Source organism: Alligator sinensis, unplaced genomic scaffold (assembly GCF_000455745.1).
Source record: "Alligator sinensis unplaced genomic scaffold, ASM45574v1 scaffold169_1, whole genome shotgun sequence".
NCBI classification, from domain to species: Eukaryota; Metazoa; Chordata; order Crocodylia; family Alligatoridae; genus Alligator; species Alligator sinensis.
Window position 1 is genome coordinate 3,296,116 of NW_005841924.1, and position 18,118 is coordinate 3,314,233.

At 43.0% G+C, this 18,118-nt stretch overlaps 1 protein-coding gene across 1 annotated transcript in view; it reads left to right on the forward strand.

Moving 5' to 3' along the window:
* IQCM (IQ motif containing M) overlaps window positions 1–18,118 on the forward strand; it is a 182,567-nt gene that overhangs the window by 131,471 nt on the left and 32,978 nt on the right. The window contains exon 10 of the mRNA XM_025198514.1: window positions 11,518–11,673. Coding sequence (XP_025054299.1) covers window positions 11,518–11,673 — 156 coding nt within the window. The remainder of the gene's footprint in view (window positions 1–11,517; window positions 11,674–18,118) is intronic.

The window sequence follows — 18,118 nt, forward strand, 5'->3', positions numbered from 1 at the left end:
GCCGGCCCCGCCACAACGCCCGTCCTGGGCTCCTCAATATCGCCTCTCCCTGGGGCTGGGGTCTATGCACCCCGCAAATGATGCCCTTGCTGGCATCTGCTGCGCCCGCCCTGGGCTTCCTAGTATGGCGCTCCCCCTCTTTGGGGCTCGCCGTGCCCACTTTGGGCTCCCCGATAGAATCGCCCCACTCTCTGGGGCTGGGGTCTACGTTCCCCGCACACAACCCGGGGTCTGTGTCCCCCGTCCGCAACCTACTGGTTGCGCTCCTCACAGCCAGCTGCACCCGCCCTGGCGCTATGAGGATAATGCACCCTCCTGGCGCTGGACTGCACCCCACTGGCGCTAGGGCACCCCGCACTCTCTGGGGTCCCTATGCGAATACTGCGCCTTCCTCAGGTGCTGGGGCCCCCCTCTCTGGGGTCCCTATGAGGACACTGCGCCCTCTTGGCACTAGGGCACCCCACACTCTCTGGGGTCCCTATGAGGCCTCCTCCAACCCCTACAGCCTCACCCAAGCCTCCGGGTGTAATACCAACACTAACCAAACAAAACACAAGCCTCCTGGCTGTAACTTAACTTAAGGCCGCCTGGCTGTAACAACATAGCTCCTGCGCCACAGAGCCACCATCCTTCAGCCTGCTCGAGCATTACTTGTATCTTAGCCCCGTGAGCTCCTGCCTCTCTGGCTGCTGGCAGGGAACTTCCAGCTAGGCCTCAGCCCTGGGCTTTATAAGGGCCAGGCCCTGCCCCCTACAGGCAGCTGGCTCCCCTTAGCTGCTCCAGCAACCTGCAGCTGTGCTTGTTATCCTGGCAACCCTCAGCTGGGCTCGTTGTGCTCTGCCAGGGCTCTCTCCCTGGCAGTTTTCTCCTCTCTAGGAGCAGGCACTAAGGTGCCCTGTGACATTCTCCTTTGTACCTAGTGTGGAAGACTTATTGGGAGTGAGTCTAGATTATGTCTTGGGGTCCCCTTGGTTTGGCTGACTAAGGGAGACCACTATTTGTGCTTCTGACTGAGGGAAGCATCCCAAGTTCTTGAAGTGAATCAAGTACCCTTGAGGGCTACTAGGCCTGTGTTTCCCAGGGTGTACAGAGCCAGAATCAAGCCCAGGCCTGGGTAGTGGCAGTGGAACCCCCAGGCTAGCAGGGGTGCTCCAGGAAGGGGGGCGGCCAGACGTGAGGCGCCCCCAGGGAGGCACTTGGAGCTTGGAAGGTGGTCGGGCACAGTGAGGTGGGTGGCTAAATGCAGGATCGCCCCCTACTGGCCCACCACAGTTCTATTATAGTATATTTTACATTTCTTGCATATCAGGACAATTAGTTCAAATCTAATTTCTTGTGATGCTCCCCAGCCTGGGGTGCACCATTAGATTTAACTGAGTTTATGTAACTGCTATCATAATATTTTACCCTTGATGGAACAACCTGTGAATATAATGAAATTGTTTTTAAAGCAATTATAACCAGTTCTGCTTCAATTACTTCTCTTAATCTATGTGCAATACTTTTATTTTAGTAACAAAACCCAATACAACACTTCAGTTTGTGAAGAGTTTTGTACTGTTAACTCAATTTACAAATTCTGCTTTCTGGTATTACAAACTAGTGAGTATTTTCCTATTTTATATTTGTGAATTTGAATATGCATTCCTGTTTCAGCCACTTTTAATTTGTCCTTATGGAATCTCATTGTACTGATTTTTTTTCTCAAGATTTTGATATGTGTTTACCTTGCAAGTATCTATGGGACATATATTAGGAACCAAAAGATAATGGTCTTGTAGCACAGTTGTGCATGGGGAATTATCCATGATCCGGCTCCTACTGTAGCAAGAAGTGAAACTCCACTTGAACAGTGTACTCTTCACCATATCCTTTCAGCTATTAGTAAAGAATAATGACAAGAGTCATTTATAATGGTGTTCAATTATTTAGTAAAATATGTTCCATGTAGTCTACATTTCTCTAATTTCTCTGTTAGATTGTTGTGTAGAATAGTAACACCATCTCTTAGTAAAGGGGCCAAATATTACTCTTATATATAACCCTGCAATCCCAAAAGGTTCTTTTCATATGTGGATCTCAAAGCACTTTACAAAGAGGCAAGTATTACATTAAGAGAGGTGGAAACTGAGGCATGGAGAGGGGAAGCAATTTGCCTTAAGTCATCCAGGAATACAGGGAAGAGAAGAAAGGTCCTTTGAGTCTCAGCTCACTGACCAATGTACTAAGCTACACTGCCTCCACTGTATAAACTATCCTCTCATTCTTTTCATCTCTAGGAAATTGTGGGGGAAATGTCACTGCAGTGTTTTATAAAGTCATAATATTTAGGCCACGAACTTAAGTCCAGCAAGAGTGGTGGAGCAGGAAAACTGGTGAGTGGGAGGAAAGCACTTAAAAGTATCACTTGCACTCATTTTAAGACGTAGCCAAGCACTAACAGCAGCCTCCGAATCAGGCTGATAGGAATAACCTGAGCAAATAATTTTTTAATCAAGCCATGTTGTGCAGCTTGCTTATGGCTGGACTAGCTGCCTCCTTTGCCCATGAGAGGTCTGCACACCAGTATTCTGTTTCTTCTATCTGTATGCAAAAGTAGAAGAAAATGACTCTCTATGCTTTTCTGCCCCTTATGTGTATCAGCACAGAGGCAGGTGGAATGTAACCTTTAATCTTTATTCTGTGTTGAGGTGTAATACGCACATTTTTCTTTAAATATGCACATTTTTTCTTTATGCCACATTCAGGTAATTCTGCTGTGACAAAAATCAGGCCAGGGGCAATTAGCAAAAATAGTTAATTGATTTTAAGAAAGAAATGGGAGAAAGATATTGTATAACTGAATTCAAATTTAGAAATGGCTTTCAAATCAAAAGACCAATTTAACTGTTGATCTTCCTGAAAAAGCAATCTTTATTTGTAAAGATACAGAAAGTATACTTTTTATTGAACACCAAAGGATGGAGATAGGAATATATGGAGTATTTGGGAATAACTAGGAACAAAATCATCAAAGGATCCAATTATATATTTCCTAATTAACTTATCTGTGCAAAGTATTTAGATGTTTGATTAGAGAAAAAGAAAAAGGTTTCCTAGCCTCTATATCCTGGGGGAAGGAAAATAAACTTTTTCTTAACTAGTTTCAGCACGAAAGGGATCCTGGAAATGACAGGCAACAGATTTTGTTTAACTGTCTGAAACAATTCAAATCAAGATCTGCAGTTGTAGTTAGTGCTTAAATTATTTCTGTGATTGCTGAACTTATATATAAACCTAAAGTAGGAGCATGCTCATATATATTCATAAAATTCATTTTCTACCTTCCTTTGTATGTTGTAGACCTTTTGTAATGTACTGTGCTGGCAATTTGAAGCCTACTATTTAACAGATGTAGACTGATAGGTCCAATATTCTTTACTATATGAATGGTGTTGAAGGGGCATAACTAAAATAAAGTTTGCCTGCCCAAGGGCTGAGAGGCAATGGAAAATGGATGTGTGGCTCATTTGTCTTGAAGTCTGATAAAAGCTGGATATTGTATTTTCCAATATAAGTGAGAGTGCCTGTGGGAAATCTCATTGTGTGAGGGTGTTGAGTTGTGATGATGGTACTGAGCAGGAGGCACATGTAAGATAATAAATGTAATAGACATGCTTTGTCTTTGCCAATCCAAGTATCTAACACTGATCACCTTTCACCAGGCCTTTGTAGAGGCTTCCAAAATGACTTTTGCTAGCTAGCTTAGCAATTTGAATTTGAATTTTTAGTTCTCACATTTCCCTTACTTAAGTCAACTTAATTCTGTTCTCTCAGACTTTTTTAGAAAAGGGAAACCAGGAAGGTTTATGAAAGTTTAAGAGGAGTGGTTGATAATATATGATGTGCAAGTGAAGGTCAATTGGCAAGTGGGATTTAGGTGTTGCAATGTCTAATTTTTAGACACTGTGCTGCCTAACTAAATTTATAATCCCAGCCCAGCTGCTGAGCTCTACCATAGAATGCATAGATAAATTGGGTACCTAAAAAGTGATTCTCCAAAGTCAATATACTGAATGGATAGTAGATGGATGGTAAAGGTGGTAAAGGGGCTGGGAAGCCCTGTTGGCTTACCAGAGGAGTCAAAGAGTGTTTAAAAAGGAAAAGGGAGGCTTACAGGCAATGAAAACAAGGGGTAGTTGCCAAGGAGGAATACACAAGTATAGCCCATATTTGTAGGGAGAGGATAAGGAAGGCAAGGGCAGCAACTGAGATCAAGTTGGCGACCAAAATCAAGGACAATAAGAAGTCCTTCTTTAGTTATATAGGGAGCAGGAGGAAGACCAAGGGAAATGTAGGGCCCTTTTATAATGGGATGGGACAGCTGATAACAAAGAGTCAGGAGAGAGCTGAACTCTTTAATGAATACTTTGTATCAGTGTACAAATGGTGGTCGTCTGCTTGGTTGGATGCTGAACGGATGCAGGGGAGCGGGGGAGCGATTGCCAACCAATGGTCAGTGTCAAAGTGCTGAGGGAGCATTCAGAGTGGCTGAATGTCTTCAAGTCAGCAGTACCATATGGACTACACCTGAGAGTGCTGAAGAAATTGGCTGAAGTTATTGTGGGATCATTGGTGAAGGTATTTGAAGACTCATGGTGCTCAGGACAGGTCCCAGAAGACTGGAAAAGGGCCAGTGTGTTACCAGTCTTTAAGAAGGGGAGTAGGGAGGATCCAGGAAACTATAGGCCAGTCAGTTTGACCTTGATACTGGGTAAAATTTTGAAAAAATTTCTCAAGAAGTCAGTTTGTGAGAGACTGCCAGAAGGCATGATGCTGAAGGATAGCCAACATCATTTCATTGTGGGCAGGTCATGTCTGGCCAACCCCATCTCCTTCTATGATCAAGTAATGAACTGCTTAGATGTGGGAGATGTGGTTGATGTCATATACTTGGATTTTAAAAAGGTCTTCAATATGGTCTCCTATGATGCTGTTATAAAAAAACTGGGGGATTATGGGCTGGCAGAGTCCATGGTCAGGCGGGCTGGGAACTAGCTAAGGGGTTGACCCCACAAAGTGTTAGTGGATGGTTCTGTATCATCTTGGCAGGAGGTGACCAGTGTTGTCCCCCAGTGTTTGGTCCTTGCCCCATGCCATTCAACATCTTTATCAACAGTTTAGATGAGGATGTGGAAAGCATGCTGGCCAAGTTTGTGGATGATGCTAAGTTATGAGGAAAAGTCATGCTAGGGGATAGGATGCAGATCCTGGACAAGCTGGAAATGTGGGTGGAGTGGATCTGGATACAGTTCAATAAGGATAAATGCAGAAAGCTTCACCTGGGGAGAAGTAACCAGCGACATGAATATAGGTTAGGAGGAAATGTCCTGGCCAGCACAATGACTGAAAGGGACCTTGGGATTATGTTTGATCACAGGATGAACATGAACAACCAGTGCAATTCTGTAGTCAACAAAGCTAATAGCTTATTGGCATGCATTAGCCTATGCGTTGCAAGCAGGGCTAAAGAAGTGATACTTCCTCTCTACTCAGTGCCAGTGAGATCCCAGCTGGAGTACTGTGTCCAGTTCTGGGCACCACAATTCAAAAAAGACATGGAGAATCTTGAAAGGGTCCAGAGAATGTCCACAAGAATGATTAAAGGCCTAGCAGACAAACCTTATAAGGAAAGACTAAGAGATCTGGGACTGTTCAGCCTGGGGAAGAGAAGCCTGAGGGGGGACTTGGTGGCCATCTATAAGTATGTAAGGGGTGCATGTCAGGAGCTGGGAGAAAAACTGTTCACTAGGATGCCCCAGGGGAGGACAAAGAGCAATGGCCATAAACTGTTAGAGAATGGTTTCAGGTTGGATGTAAGGAAGAATTTCTGTATGGTAAGGGTAGCTAGAATCTGGAATAGACTTCCCAAGAAGGTGGTGCAGTTCCCAACCTTGGAAGTCTTCCAGAGAAGACTGGACAGACACGTTGCTGATACCAGGTGAGGAGCTAGCTTTGGTTTCAAACTTTGGACTCTTGTGTATATATGAATTGTCTTTGTAAGTGGTAAAGACAGATCATGATTTTTTGCATTAAATGCTAGGGCTTTTTTCAAATCTGTTTAACAAATTACAAAACAATTTTTAAACAAAGTATTATGTTCTAGGGAGAGGTCATAAACAATCTACTTGATAAGTCTTGCAGCTCATGTTTTCAGTCACATTTTAATGATTTTTTTTTGTCCTTTTCTTTGTCATGTACTGTGGACATTTAATTATGATATCAGAGATCAGTGATCCCTACATTTATTTTCCTAGATTGTATCACTTGGTGATGTGCCTCTGAAATGCTTTCTTAGCAGCTTTGCCCTTCAACTATGAATCCTGATCCTGTATTTCCTCATTAATGATCTTGGAGTGCTTACATTATTGCTTAAGAGAAAATATTCACTGTAAGATAGTTCCATTAATTTTAGAATAGAGACAGTCTATTTAGACTCCCCTTTCCTTGTTCAAAGAGTAGAACATTTTTCATTTTGATAAATGAATTGCCTTGTTTATAATGGGGTTTTTTACTAATGAATAGAAAAAAAAGCCTTGTTAAATAAAAATGGCATGACAAAAAAGTGTGATGTTTTCTTATTTCATACTAAAGAAAATTAAATGCTTTGTGAAGTGATTTTATTGAATGGTGATGACAGTTCAGATTTGGGAGTTGAGACTTTCAGTTTAATTGTTAATGCATATGAATCCTTTTGCTTCTAGATCTGATTTTCAAACTTGCCATACATGGATTGTTAACAACCAAAAGTTTTTATGACTGGATATCAAAAGGCATGGCAAAGTGAACCCTTACATGGTATTACAGGTTACTTTTATAACTTATAAAGTCTGTGGAATGTTATGTTATCATAAAGTTAGAGTAGTTTCAGAGCAGCCACAGGTTAAGGCGTAATGCGCTCTCAGACTTCCACAACTGTGCCTTGTCACTAGAGGGCTGATGAGCAGAGGCATAGACAGGAGCAGAGCCTATACTCTTGCTCCTCTGCTTGATTTAGTGCTGGTTAAAGGTACCTTAGAGAATTAAGTCCTGAATTTATTTACATAGTAGGTATAGCATAGGCAGAAACAGAGCCAACTTTTGCCGATATGTCTCAGCTGTGGCCTAGAGGGGATGAAAAAGGTCTCCATGCCATCATCCCATCCTTGATATTGTTCATGTGGTGACAGGGCCCAAATAGGCAAGAAACAGTGTTGTTTGTTTCGCAATGTGAGAGAGGATTTTGAGCTTCCCTTGCAAAGTACTTTGAAATACATGGATGACAATTTCATATAAGAGATAAACATGGCTTTGGTAGGTGATCATTGCCTGTCTAGGCTATCCTTGCTATTACCAGCTCCATGATTTCTCTTTAATTAAACTGTTCAGATTTCCTGGTCTCAGCTTGGAAGCAGGTGGAGGGGAGACCACTAGAGCATTGGAAGGTGGGATGGCGTAGAGCAGCTAGGAGCTGTACATCTTGGGATGCTGGACGAAAGCATTTTCTTTATGTACCTTTATGTACTACCTTTCTGAAAGTAAAGCCAACTTAACTTTTTAAAGTTAACTTAACTGTCAGAGCATATACATGTATGTAGACCAGAACTTACTTAAATGCAGTGCAAAATAATACACCTCTGGGGTTTATTACCTTAAGTCACATTAGTTAAGTTGACTTAGCTCACAAGATGGCTGCCAGCATGTCAACAAGCTGTATGCGTGTACACTTCAACATTGCTCAATTTAAGTTGACTTAGTTAAGTCAACTTAATTAAGTCACCTTATTTTAAGTTGACTTAGTACATGTGTGCACACCCTAAGGCCACCTGGCCCTACCTTTTCCCTAACTTCAGACTAACACAGCTGACTATCTTTCTCCAGTAGTGGAGATCAGAGTTCTGGGAAGAGGTAATTGACTCATACCAATTTCTAGAAGATGCAACAATTGCTTACAAGCCTACTATCTTTATAATGAACATTCTTACAGATGAATTGTGTGGGGAGCTGGTTGGCATGGAGAATGAACTTTGACATACTTCTAAAGGTGTTACCTCATGTTGGCTATCAATACTACCAAGGTCATATGGAGAAATTTACTTTTACCTTTCCTGTACTATTAGCAAGACTAAGACTGTCACTTTTCAGGAAACACCCAATTCACTTTACAAATAAAAGCTGAGGAGAAATTACTTGCATTGTATTTTCATATAATTATAATTCTGTAAATTATTACACCTAAACTACTGAATTAACTTCTTCACATTTATTTTGTTAATGTTTAAAATATATCTACAAGTACGAAAGCCAAAATATCTTGGAAGTTCATAATTTCTGTAATTGGGGAAAATTACAGAAGAATAAACCTCTCTTCCTATGTCAAATAATCCCGGTGCTTTCAAGCTGCATGCTTTTATTGCGGATATCATGGTATTTGATATTCTCTATAAAGCCTTAGCTGATGGAATCAGGATGTTGCATAAGAACCTGTTTTCATACTTTAAAAAATTGTAAATTTCTGTCCTACATAGTTTTAAAGAAAAACTAGAAACCATGCAACCAAAACAGAAACTCAAAAACCAAAAAATGAAAAGAAAATAATATATGTCATTTAAAAAATATAGAAACTTAAGCTTGTCTGCTGATTTTTAGGACTGGTTAATGAATGCTTTGAGATTGGCAATTCTTAAATCTGTGACACTCCTCCACAAGGTGGAGGAGATCAGCAGGTAACTAGGGGTGAACAAGAGGGGCACCTGTTCCTGGTGCCAAGGTAGCAAGAGTGCCCAAATCACCCTCTATGCCTGCAGAGTCCACACCCTGGCAGCGTACTCATGCTGGGAACTCCAAAACAGTTCCTGGTTGCTGCTGATTTAAGAGCAACAGCTGGGGTGGGCAAAGGACACACAGTTGCAAACAGTTGCTCAGCTGGGACTGTTTAGTAGTTCCCCAAATGGGTAAGGCTGCTGTCCTCTCTTCAAATTCTTGAAACCTATGCACCCTGCCCCCACTCTTCAACTCATGGTCCAATCCACCTCCCCTACAGGTTTTGCTCCAGGTACCAACTCTGCTTTATATGCCATTGAGAGAGAGAGAGAGAGAGAGTTCAACAGTTCAGTGGATGGGGAAACTGGCTACAGAATAGGACCCAGAGAGTTCTCATGAACGGATCTGTGTTGTCCTGGCGCAAAGTGACCAGTGGTGTCCCTCAGGGGTCTGTGCCTGGACCGGTGCTTTTCAACATCTTTATCAATGATTTGGACGGGGGAGTGAAAAGCTTGCTGGCTAAGTTTGCGGACAACACCAAGTTAGGGGCAGTGTGGTCATGCCAGATGATAGGTTGCAGATACAGGCGGAGCTGGATAGGCTCGAGAGTTGGGCAGTCCAGAACCAGATGAAGCTTAACATTTCCAAGTGTAAGGTGCTCCTTCTGGGGGAAAACAACCCTCAACATACATACAGGCTGGGTGGTGACAGCTTGACTTACACCATGGCCGAAAGGGACCTAGGGGTAATGATTGACCATTGTATGAATATTAGCCATCAGTGTGAGGTGGTGGTAAGCAGGGCAAACAACACACTGGTATGCATCAGCCAATGCATCTCATGTAAAACTAAGGAAGTGATACTCCCGCTGTACTCAGTGCTGGTCAGACCACAGTTGGAGTACTGCATCCAGTTCTGGGTGCTGCACTTCAATAAGGACATGCAAAAACTTGAGAGGGTCCAGAAAAGAGCCACCTGTATGATCAGGGACCTGCAAGGCAAGCCATATGAGGAAAGGCTAAGGGACCTGGGCCACTTTAGCCTAAAGAAGAGAAGGTTGAGAGGGGACTTGATAGCAGCTTACTGCTATATCAGAGGAGTACATCAGGAGCTTGGTGAACAACTGTTCACTGGGGTACCTCCAGGGAAGACCAGGACCAATGGATATAAATTCCTGGAAGGCTGCTTCAGTGTTAATACCAGGAAAAACTCCTCCACAGTCAGGGTGTCCAGACTGTGGAATAAACTCCCTCCAGAGGTGGTGCAGTCATCTACCCTGGAGGTTTTCAAGAGGAGACTAGATGGTCACCTCACTGGGGTCACCTAACCTCAGTTGTCTTCCTGCCTAGAGCAGGGGAGCTGGACCCAGTGATCTGCAAGGCCCCTTCCAGGCCCTAACAATCTATGAATATATAAGAGCGAGCCCTTGCATCCTGCTTCAGTGACTGGCATTTCCAGTTTGGCCACTTGAATTGTCATGCCCTCGTTTCTGTCCTGGAGATGTTTTGTCTACGGTATAGGTGGCATTCTATGTTAAAATGCATTATACACTGCACAGTCAATTTTCCACTCTGTCAAGGCTTGGCTGTAGTATGGGGAATGAGCTGGTAAATAGCTGGTGACGTGGCTCCTTAATACTCAGCTATTCAGTCACAGCATCAGTTAAAAATACAGAGTATTTTTAAATTTTAAATTACACCATTGACCTAAAGTTCCTTAAGCGCCTTACATCATTGGAAAGTTAAGTGTAATGGCAACTTACTCTGCTGTATCTACCCTCCTCTAATCCTACTTACTTCTTTTCCCCCAACCTCCTTTAATTCAACAGTGCAAATCTCTCTCCATTTAAAGAGGCAAAACTTGTTGGACTAGTGAATTCAACCCTCTTTATTTAATTAAAAGTTAATACTGTAGCCCATCCTTTTGTGAGTACAAAATCATCCTTTCTCACAGAAGTGCTCATGTCTGATCAGGTGGAAAGAAGTACTTGCATGAGAAAAAGTGACAGGCCAAAATCCTAATATGTTAGAAGTTTTGTGATGTTACACTTCCATTTTGTTCTTGTCACATCATATCAGCAGCTGCTGGTGGATATCATTGATTTTAATTATTGAAATTGCAATGAAAATGACTGTTTGCTTCAAATTGAGTTGTTTTTTTTAGTCAGATGCTGTTGACAAATATTTCATTTTCCTAAATCCTTTATTGGGCTAAAACATGAGAGTAGTGCAGTTTAAGATAAATGGATGCTTAATATGTAGGCAGTGCTCTTTAAAGCAGCTGAAAAGAATTATGCAGCAATCTCCCATTGATTTTTCAACACCTTTGAAAATCTTAGAGATGAATATTACTGCACTGTGTTAAGCAACAGACTGGTTTAATTGTTAGACTAATGAGAAATGTAGGACTCTAACATCGTCACAAAGCCTGGTTTAGCAGCAAGAGCAACTTTAATTAAATCTTTAAATTGCCCACCTTCACCCTGATTCTGTAATCACAGTCACTAGCAGAGAACACAGAGTTCACATGAAACCCTAAAGACTTAGCCTGCACAGGTGCAGGGTTTCAGTTTAAGGGTTGCAGCAAACTTTGTGAGCATAAGATGAAGGGAAATACAGCTGTACAGCTACCACTATTGTATATGGCAATTACATGTATGTATTAGAGGGAAGGATATGGCTCTATATTTGAAATGTATTTGTAAGGCATTGTAGTAATGCTGGCAATTTTTTCTAGGTTCTTCTCGTGTAAAAGGAATAAAGAGGCATCAAGCTGTTGAAGTGGCTTTTATGCTATGTCCTCCTTCAGGGGCAGGACTGAAGAGTGCAGTTACTGTTAAGTCAACGTGGGTGCAGCCTGTAGTGGATGGAAAAGAAGGATACAAATTTTTAGGTAATACTTTTAAACTATTGCAGGATGCAAGTATAGTCAGATGGCTGAGCGATTTTTTTTTTTTTTTAATTTTTTTTTTAACCTCTTGCATTGGGTAAGAAAGGTTATATGCACAGGTTACCTGTATATCCATATAGAAATGAAATATATATGAAATTGAAGAATAAACATGTACTTCCTAAATTCTAAATTGTATGCAAGTGATTTTAAGATCCTGAGGTATAAGCAGCAATTTTAAGAGATCCCATTACTTAAAAAACCCTCAGCATAAGGTGAAGGAATTTTTCTGTAAATATTTTAAACTTTTCTTTTTAACCTTTCAAAAGGCCAGTCTTCAGTTACATAAGCCTAAAAAATTCAGTGACAATGAAGTATTTGCACCTCCTAGAGGATCAGGCAGTAGAGAACCTATGGAACTCCATGCCACTTGCATACCAATTATATAGTATCTCCTTACTTTGAGATTGAGTGGAAGAAAGGGAGGGTCAATGGTCATATTGGAGTTATGGTAGCATTGTGGTTAGTGGTTGTTTGCACAGAACCACCTAAATCTAAGGGTACCACCACAGTGCCACTGCAAAGTCTATGGGCTCTGTGTAGCTTAGTGCAAAAATCTATGGTTAGTGTAATGTGTTAAGGCCCAGTTGGGGCTGATCCAGTTCCATATCCCAGCTAGTCATCAGGGTGAGTCATCCTCAGGGAAAGGCCCAGATGAACTGGGATGGGAGAACTGAACTCCTAAACCTGACTCCATACTCTGTACCTCTGTTTTGTGATATTTCTGCCTATGTCTGATTGTCCTGTTCCTGCCTTGGACTTTCATTGGGTTGTCCAGACCATGACCTCATCTCAACCTTTGGTTTGATATCTCGGTCTCAGATGAACATGTTTACACAAATCAAGACAGCTTAAATTTTAAGGCGTCCTTGCAATAATTAGATTCTTATGTGGAAAATGTATACATTTATTATAATTTTTGATATATAGAATCTAATTATTGAAGGGTCATCTTAAATTTGAACACCCTCCTCCACTGCTCCAGCTGGGAAAGCAGCAACAGGGGGACAGGTGATAGGAGAGCAGTTGGGGCAGGGGGGGTGAGGTGTGGAAGGCTCCTTTCCACTCTACTACTTGTCCCCCTTTTGACTGTTCCTCCACTCCCATGCCATTTCCCCACCCTGCAGCTTCTGCCTCCCTGCCTGTCCCCACCTACAGTCTCTTCCTACATTCAGCCTCTGCTCTCCTGCTACTTACTATCATTCAGAGCTCCAGCCCCATTCTGGCCTGGGGCATGGACCACATAGTAGCTCTAGTCCTGGCTGAAGAACACACCAGTGTTTGCAGTGGCAACAACTCCAGCCCTGGGATGCTGGAACTGCTACAACTGCTCTGTGGCCAGGCTAGGGCCAGAACTATCATGTGCTCAATGCCCTGGGCTGGAAAGGGACTGGAGCTGTGACTGCTGGTAAGCAACTGGAAAGTGTGGGGGGGAGAGGCTATGGTGGCACAGGCAGTGTGGTCAGGTACTGGGAGGTAGAAGCTGCAGAGGGCAGGTGGTGGGAGCAGAGATAATGGGGGAGGCAGACAGAGGGAGGAGTAGCTGGCAGCTGGGAGGCAGGTAGAAGCTGTATCCCTGACTCTGGTCCCAACTTGGACTCGGGGCCAGAGTCAGAGCTGCAGCAGCTGCCTCTACCCCACCTCTCCACCCTCTCCCTCTCTGGCTTGTACTCATTTCCAAGATGAGGGGCTTTTTTCTCTATATTCAATGAAGAAGAAAACCTAGTTTTGGATTTGAGTAAATGTGGTCATTCCCAGTTTGACTTTGACTTGCACATCAGTACACCCTCAATCTGCTGTGTTCAACTTGGATTGAATGCCTGTGACCCAGTGACTCCCAAAACAGTTTGATTCTGTAGCACTGATGTAGGAGTGGGTCCTGGAAGAACATGAATGTAGCCGGTACATCTGTTACTTACTGTGCCTGACCCCCTATGTAGGGCTAGGAACATGCAAAAGAAAAATGTGAACCTTTGTTGCTGTCTAGAGAGGATAGTTACAACTTCAGAATGGAATTGCTGGTTTTCTGCAGTCTAGATAGGAAGACCCTTCTGGTCCCATTCACTTTGTACAGGGGAACAAACTTTAGCTGAGTGAGAATGCCAAAGGCTAAAATTTGACATGGGAGGCAGTTCATGGTTCAGTCCTATTTCCTTTGCCACAGTGCACAACTGAGGCCTCTGCACACATTACAGTTAAAATGGGATTAGCCAGTTAATCGCATATTAAATTGTTACCCAGGCACACATTGAGTCAATTAATGGTGTGATAAAACCAAGAATAAGCCACAAAGCTAATCCACAAAAAGTGGGTAAATAACTTTGTGGCTGGTTCCTATCATGCCATTAATTGAATTTGTGATCAGGTGCACCCCTATGGCTGGGAGCTCCATCAGCTGACCTGAGCTCCCAGCTGCAGGGGTGCATGGGGTGCCTCCATGACTAGGAACACTGATAGCTAAAGGAGCTCCAGCACTCAGAACTTGCTACTTGCCAGTGCAGGAGGAGCCCAGGATCATAATCTCAGGCTCCCCTTGCACTGGAATAAGGTGTGATGGGATATGATGCACAATCCCAGAATCACACCGTCTGCCATGCATGTGTAGCATGGCAGGAAGCACGATTGTGTGGATCATGCATCAGATCCCATCACACCTTTACCTGCATGTCTGGTGGGAGCCTATGTGGCCAAATTATTGGAAATTTGCATGTTGAAAGTCTTGTTGCTCACTCCCATGCCCTTTATGTGAAACTTTTAATATTTTATTTAGGCCATGTTCCATGGCTTGGTGCTGCTTCAAATAAGAGTCATCTGAATTAAAAATAAGACGGTTGCTCTTGAGCTCTGACAATTTACACACATTCCTTCCTTAGAAGTACCTCATAACAACAAAGTTCTACTGACTGCCAGTGTGGTGTAGATGTAATCCCATAATTTAGAAAAGAACGTTATCCCTCAACCAAATGTAAAGTTACAAGGTCTGCCTTCAAACTAATTTTGGTTTATTTTAAATCTGTTTTTTTTTTACAAGTTATAGATTGTGATTGCAGTTGCAGTCTTTCAGTGAAAAGTCATTAGAGGATTCTTTTTAGCTTAGAGATGCATAGAAACTTCTGTGACAAACAAACTCAAGAAACTTCCATATTTTTTATATGCCCACTGTCATGACTTTTAGCAGACTTGAATTGTTGCTATGAAGTAATGCATGATCCTGTGGCTGGGCCAGATCCTCAGCTGTTGTAAATTGGCATAGCTCCCTGGAAGTCAGTAGATCTGTGCCAATTTATTGCAACTGTGTATTGGTTCCATTTTTGTTGGAATCATTAAACCTGTCAGAATATGGAATATTCCAGTGCTATGCATGGGTGGGTTGATTTTCCAGATAATGAATTTAGTTCCAAAATACTTACAGATCTGTGTTTTGTTAGTTGTTTGAATTTTCATTATAGTATAGACAAGAAAGTTGTAGCAGAAAGCAGGTCTTGAAATGAGATTATGTTGTATATGATAAACTCTACTTCTGGAAAACTTTATAGGTTGGGGGTTTTTTAAATGACCAATGTGCTACATCTTTTTGAGTTACAGTGGTTATTATACCCGTTGACAAGAGAAATGTAGCAGTTGCCTTGAAAAGAGATTAGTCTATTAAAAGAGGACTTTCTGTAGCTTAGTGACTCCTCTTCCTATAAACATTTTAGGAAAGATAGCCCTGGAAATTTATTGTGTGTTCCATCATTAATACTCATAACGTCTGCTACAGGATCTAGACCCTCCCTTTTTACTTATTGATTCTGCTTCTGTGACTTCTGAAATGTGTTAAACTTTCAGCTCATAACTGAGTAGCCGGGAATGCAATCACCAGCTAGGATGCCAGCAATTTGAACCCTTTGTTTCCAGTTGAGGCTCCATTCAAAGAAAATGACCCCTAAGGCTGTGCTTTTATTTAAATTCTAGCACTCAAGTTCATATATTCCCCTTCCCCTTGTTACTTGGAGCAAGCACAGCTTGCAAGGAAGAAACTGTGCTACCTGCATCTGCTTCCAAGTGGGCTGCAGGGTTCAGCCTGCAGATTGCAGGAAATAGAACATTTGGCTGCTGACCAGGGGATGAGCAGGACCTGGGCCTTATTAACAGCAAGCCAGGTCTGGTGACTGGAAGGGGGAGACCCTCACTATAGAAAGAGCTCTATAGGCAGGTTGCACAGGAGGAGACAAATTCTGTGTTTGGGTTCTGTTGTTGTTTGGGGTTTGCATTATACTGGATGAATGAGAGCAAGTCTGAGGAGAGGCTTGGAGACCACAGGCAGCACCTAGGGGTGTGTTGCTAGCATTGCTGGAGGACCATGCTACCAAGTCCATAACAAATAGATTGTGGACACAGGCCCAGACCCTACAATGGATGAAAGCAGAAGGAGGCTTGAAGCCCCAAAGACTAAAGGCGCAATCCCAGAACTTGGGAGGGTGAGACAGGGGCCTAGGAGCCTATAGTCCTGGGACAGTGAACCTTGGGTGGAGAGGTCCAGCCAGAGTAAAATTGGTGAAGGCCAGGGGGCTTCAATCCAGACAATATTTTAAGACTTGGAGTGACCTCTAGTGGCAGTCCCCCCATCTGTTTATAATATCAAGGGCTAAGGACAGAAGTTGCACATAAACTGGTTTAAATCAGAAACTGGTTTAAAACTAACAAGACAGAAGTTCAGTGCATATAAAGCAGTGTCAAAATGTCTGAAACTGATTTAAGATAAATGTGGTTGAATGTAAGTATCAGACTTAAGTGATTTGGTTCAAACTAGTTTATGAAACTTCTGTCCCAGACTCCTTCCTGGTTCAAATTAAATCACAGTCCCCCAACATCCTAGAATGCTTTGCAGTCCTGGGCTGGGCTGTGTTGTCTGCTCCAGTAGAGATGGGTCCCGCCCCACTTCAGGCAAACCCTGGCTGGTGTCTGGGGCCAGGGAGGGGAGTTGGGGAGTTAAACCTCCCTTCCCCTGAGTACAGAGCTGCCCTGCTAAAAACTTACTGCCGGCTGTGACTGTGGACTACATATCCCAGAGGCACCTGGAAGCAAGAAGAGGAAGTGATGAGCAATCCTTCAGAGTCCTGCTACTGTGATTCTGGCCTGCAAATCCCAGAGACCTTTGAGGCAGCAGGAAGAGGCAGAGGAAGTGAACACACAGCCCCTGCTGGCTTCGTGCCAGAGAGCCATGCTCTAGCGCACCTCTAGTTTCTGGCCTGAGCCACTGCAAATATGTGGCTTCATTTCCTGAATCAAAAGTGAATGTGTGTCCAGTTGTTTCTCAGTTTAATCTCTGCATTTTAGACTAACTTGCAAGGCTGAATAGGTTAAACCTTGGGCTTTTTGACTGTCTGTATTTAGCCAAGGCGTGGCAGGTGGTACCCTGGGACACCAGAGGGAGCAAGTAAGACAGGATCCAGGTGGCTGTTACATCTCAGCTGTGTGTTCTTGGGAACCCTGGCACAGGATGCAGTCTGTCTGACTCACCCCCACCCTCCCCTTCTCTACATAAATGAAACTGATTACGATGCAGTAAGAGACACACCTAAGACCCTCCAGATAAGGGTGACAAGAGTGAAACAACTGCCCTAGGTCTCATTTGCATCCGAGATGGAACCAGAATGACCATTCATTTACATGAGAGATGGAGAACAGAAAGCCTGAAGCAGAGACTGTAGTGAATTCTGGGACCAGAGAAGCAGGGGAGCACTGCATGATGGGGAATCTGTGCTCCAAATGTTAATCAACCCATGTTCACACACACCCAGCTCAGCATTTATCACCCCAGTTCTAATCTGGATTTACTAAGGACATCCCCCTCCCCCCCTCCCCCAGACACACACACACCTCTAAGTTTAATAGGCATCTTGGGCCGTACATTCCCCGGTCCCACTATGGGAGGCCTATTTAAACTTGATTGACTAAAACTCGGTTGCCGCGTTAGGGAATGCTGAGGCAAAAGACTGAGTCAGAGGGGGTATGGGCAACATTTGAACAATGGTTAAGGGTTCATTACAGCGTCCAGCCCATTGGAGCCCTAATCACAGGTCTTGTCATACTTTTCCCAAGACGACTGGTGGGAGTCCTCTCCACAAAAGGTTATGAGCACCCCAATAATTGTCTTAAGTCTGTTAAAAGACTATAGTAAGACCTGGAAAAGTCATGCTAAGCTGAGGCTTATGCACAACAAGTAAAAATCCAAAATCCTGATGCTGCAAGCTATCTATTGTTTCTGAAGAAACCATGAGATATCCCATCAGTATATCTGCTATCCATAGGAATTTCAAGCTGGCTCCCAAGTATCTGGTAACTCCCTAATCTTATGTGTTTCCTGATTATCAATCAGTTTCTTGAGATGTTCCAAACCAGATAA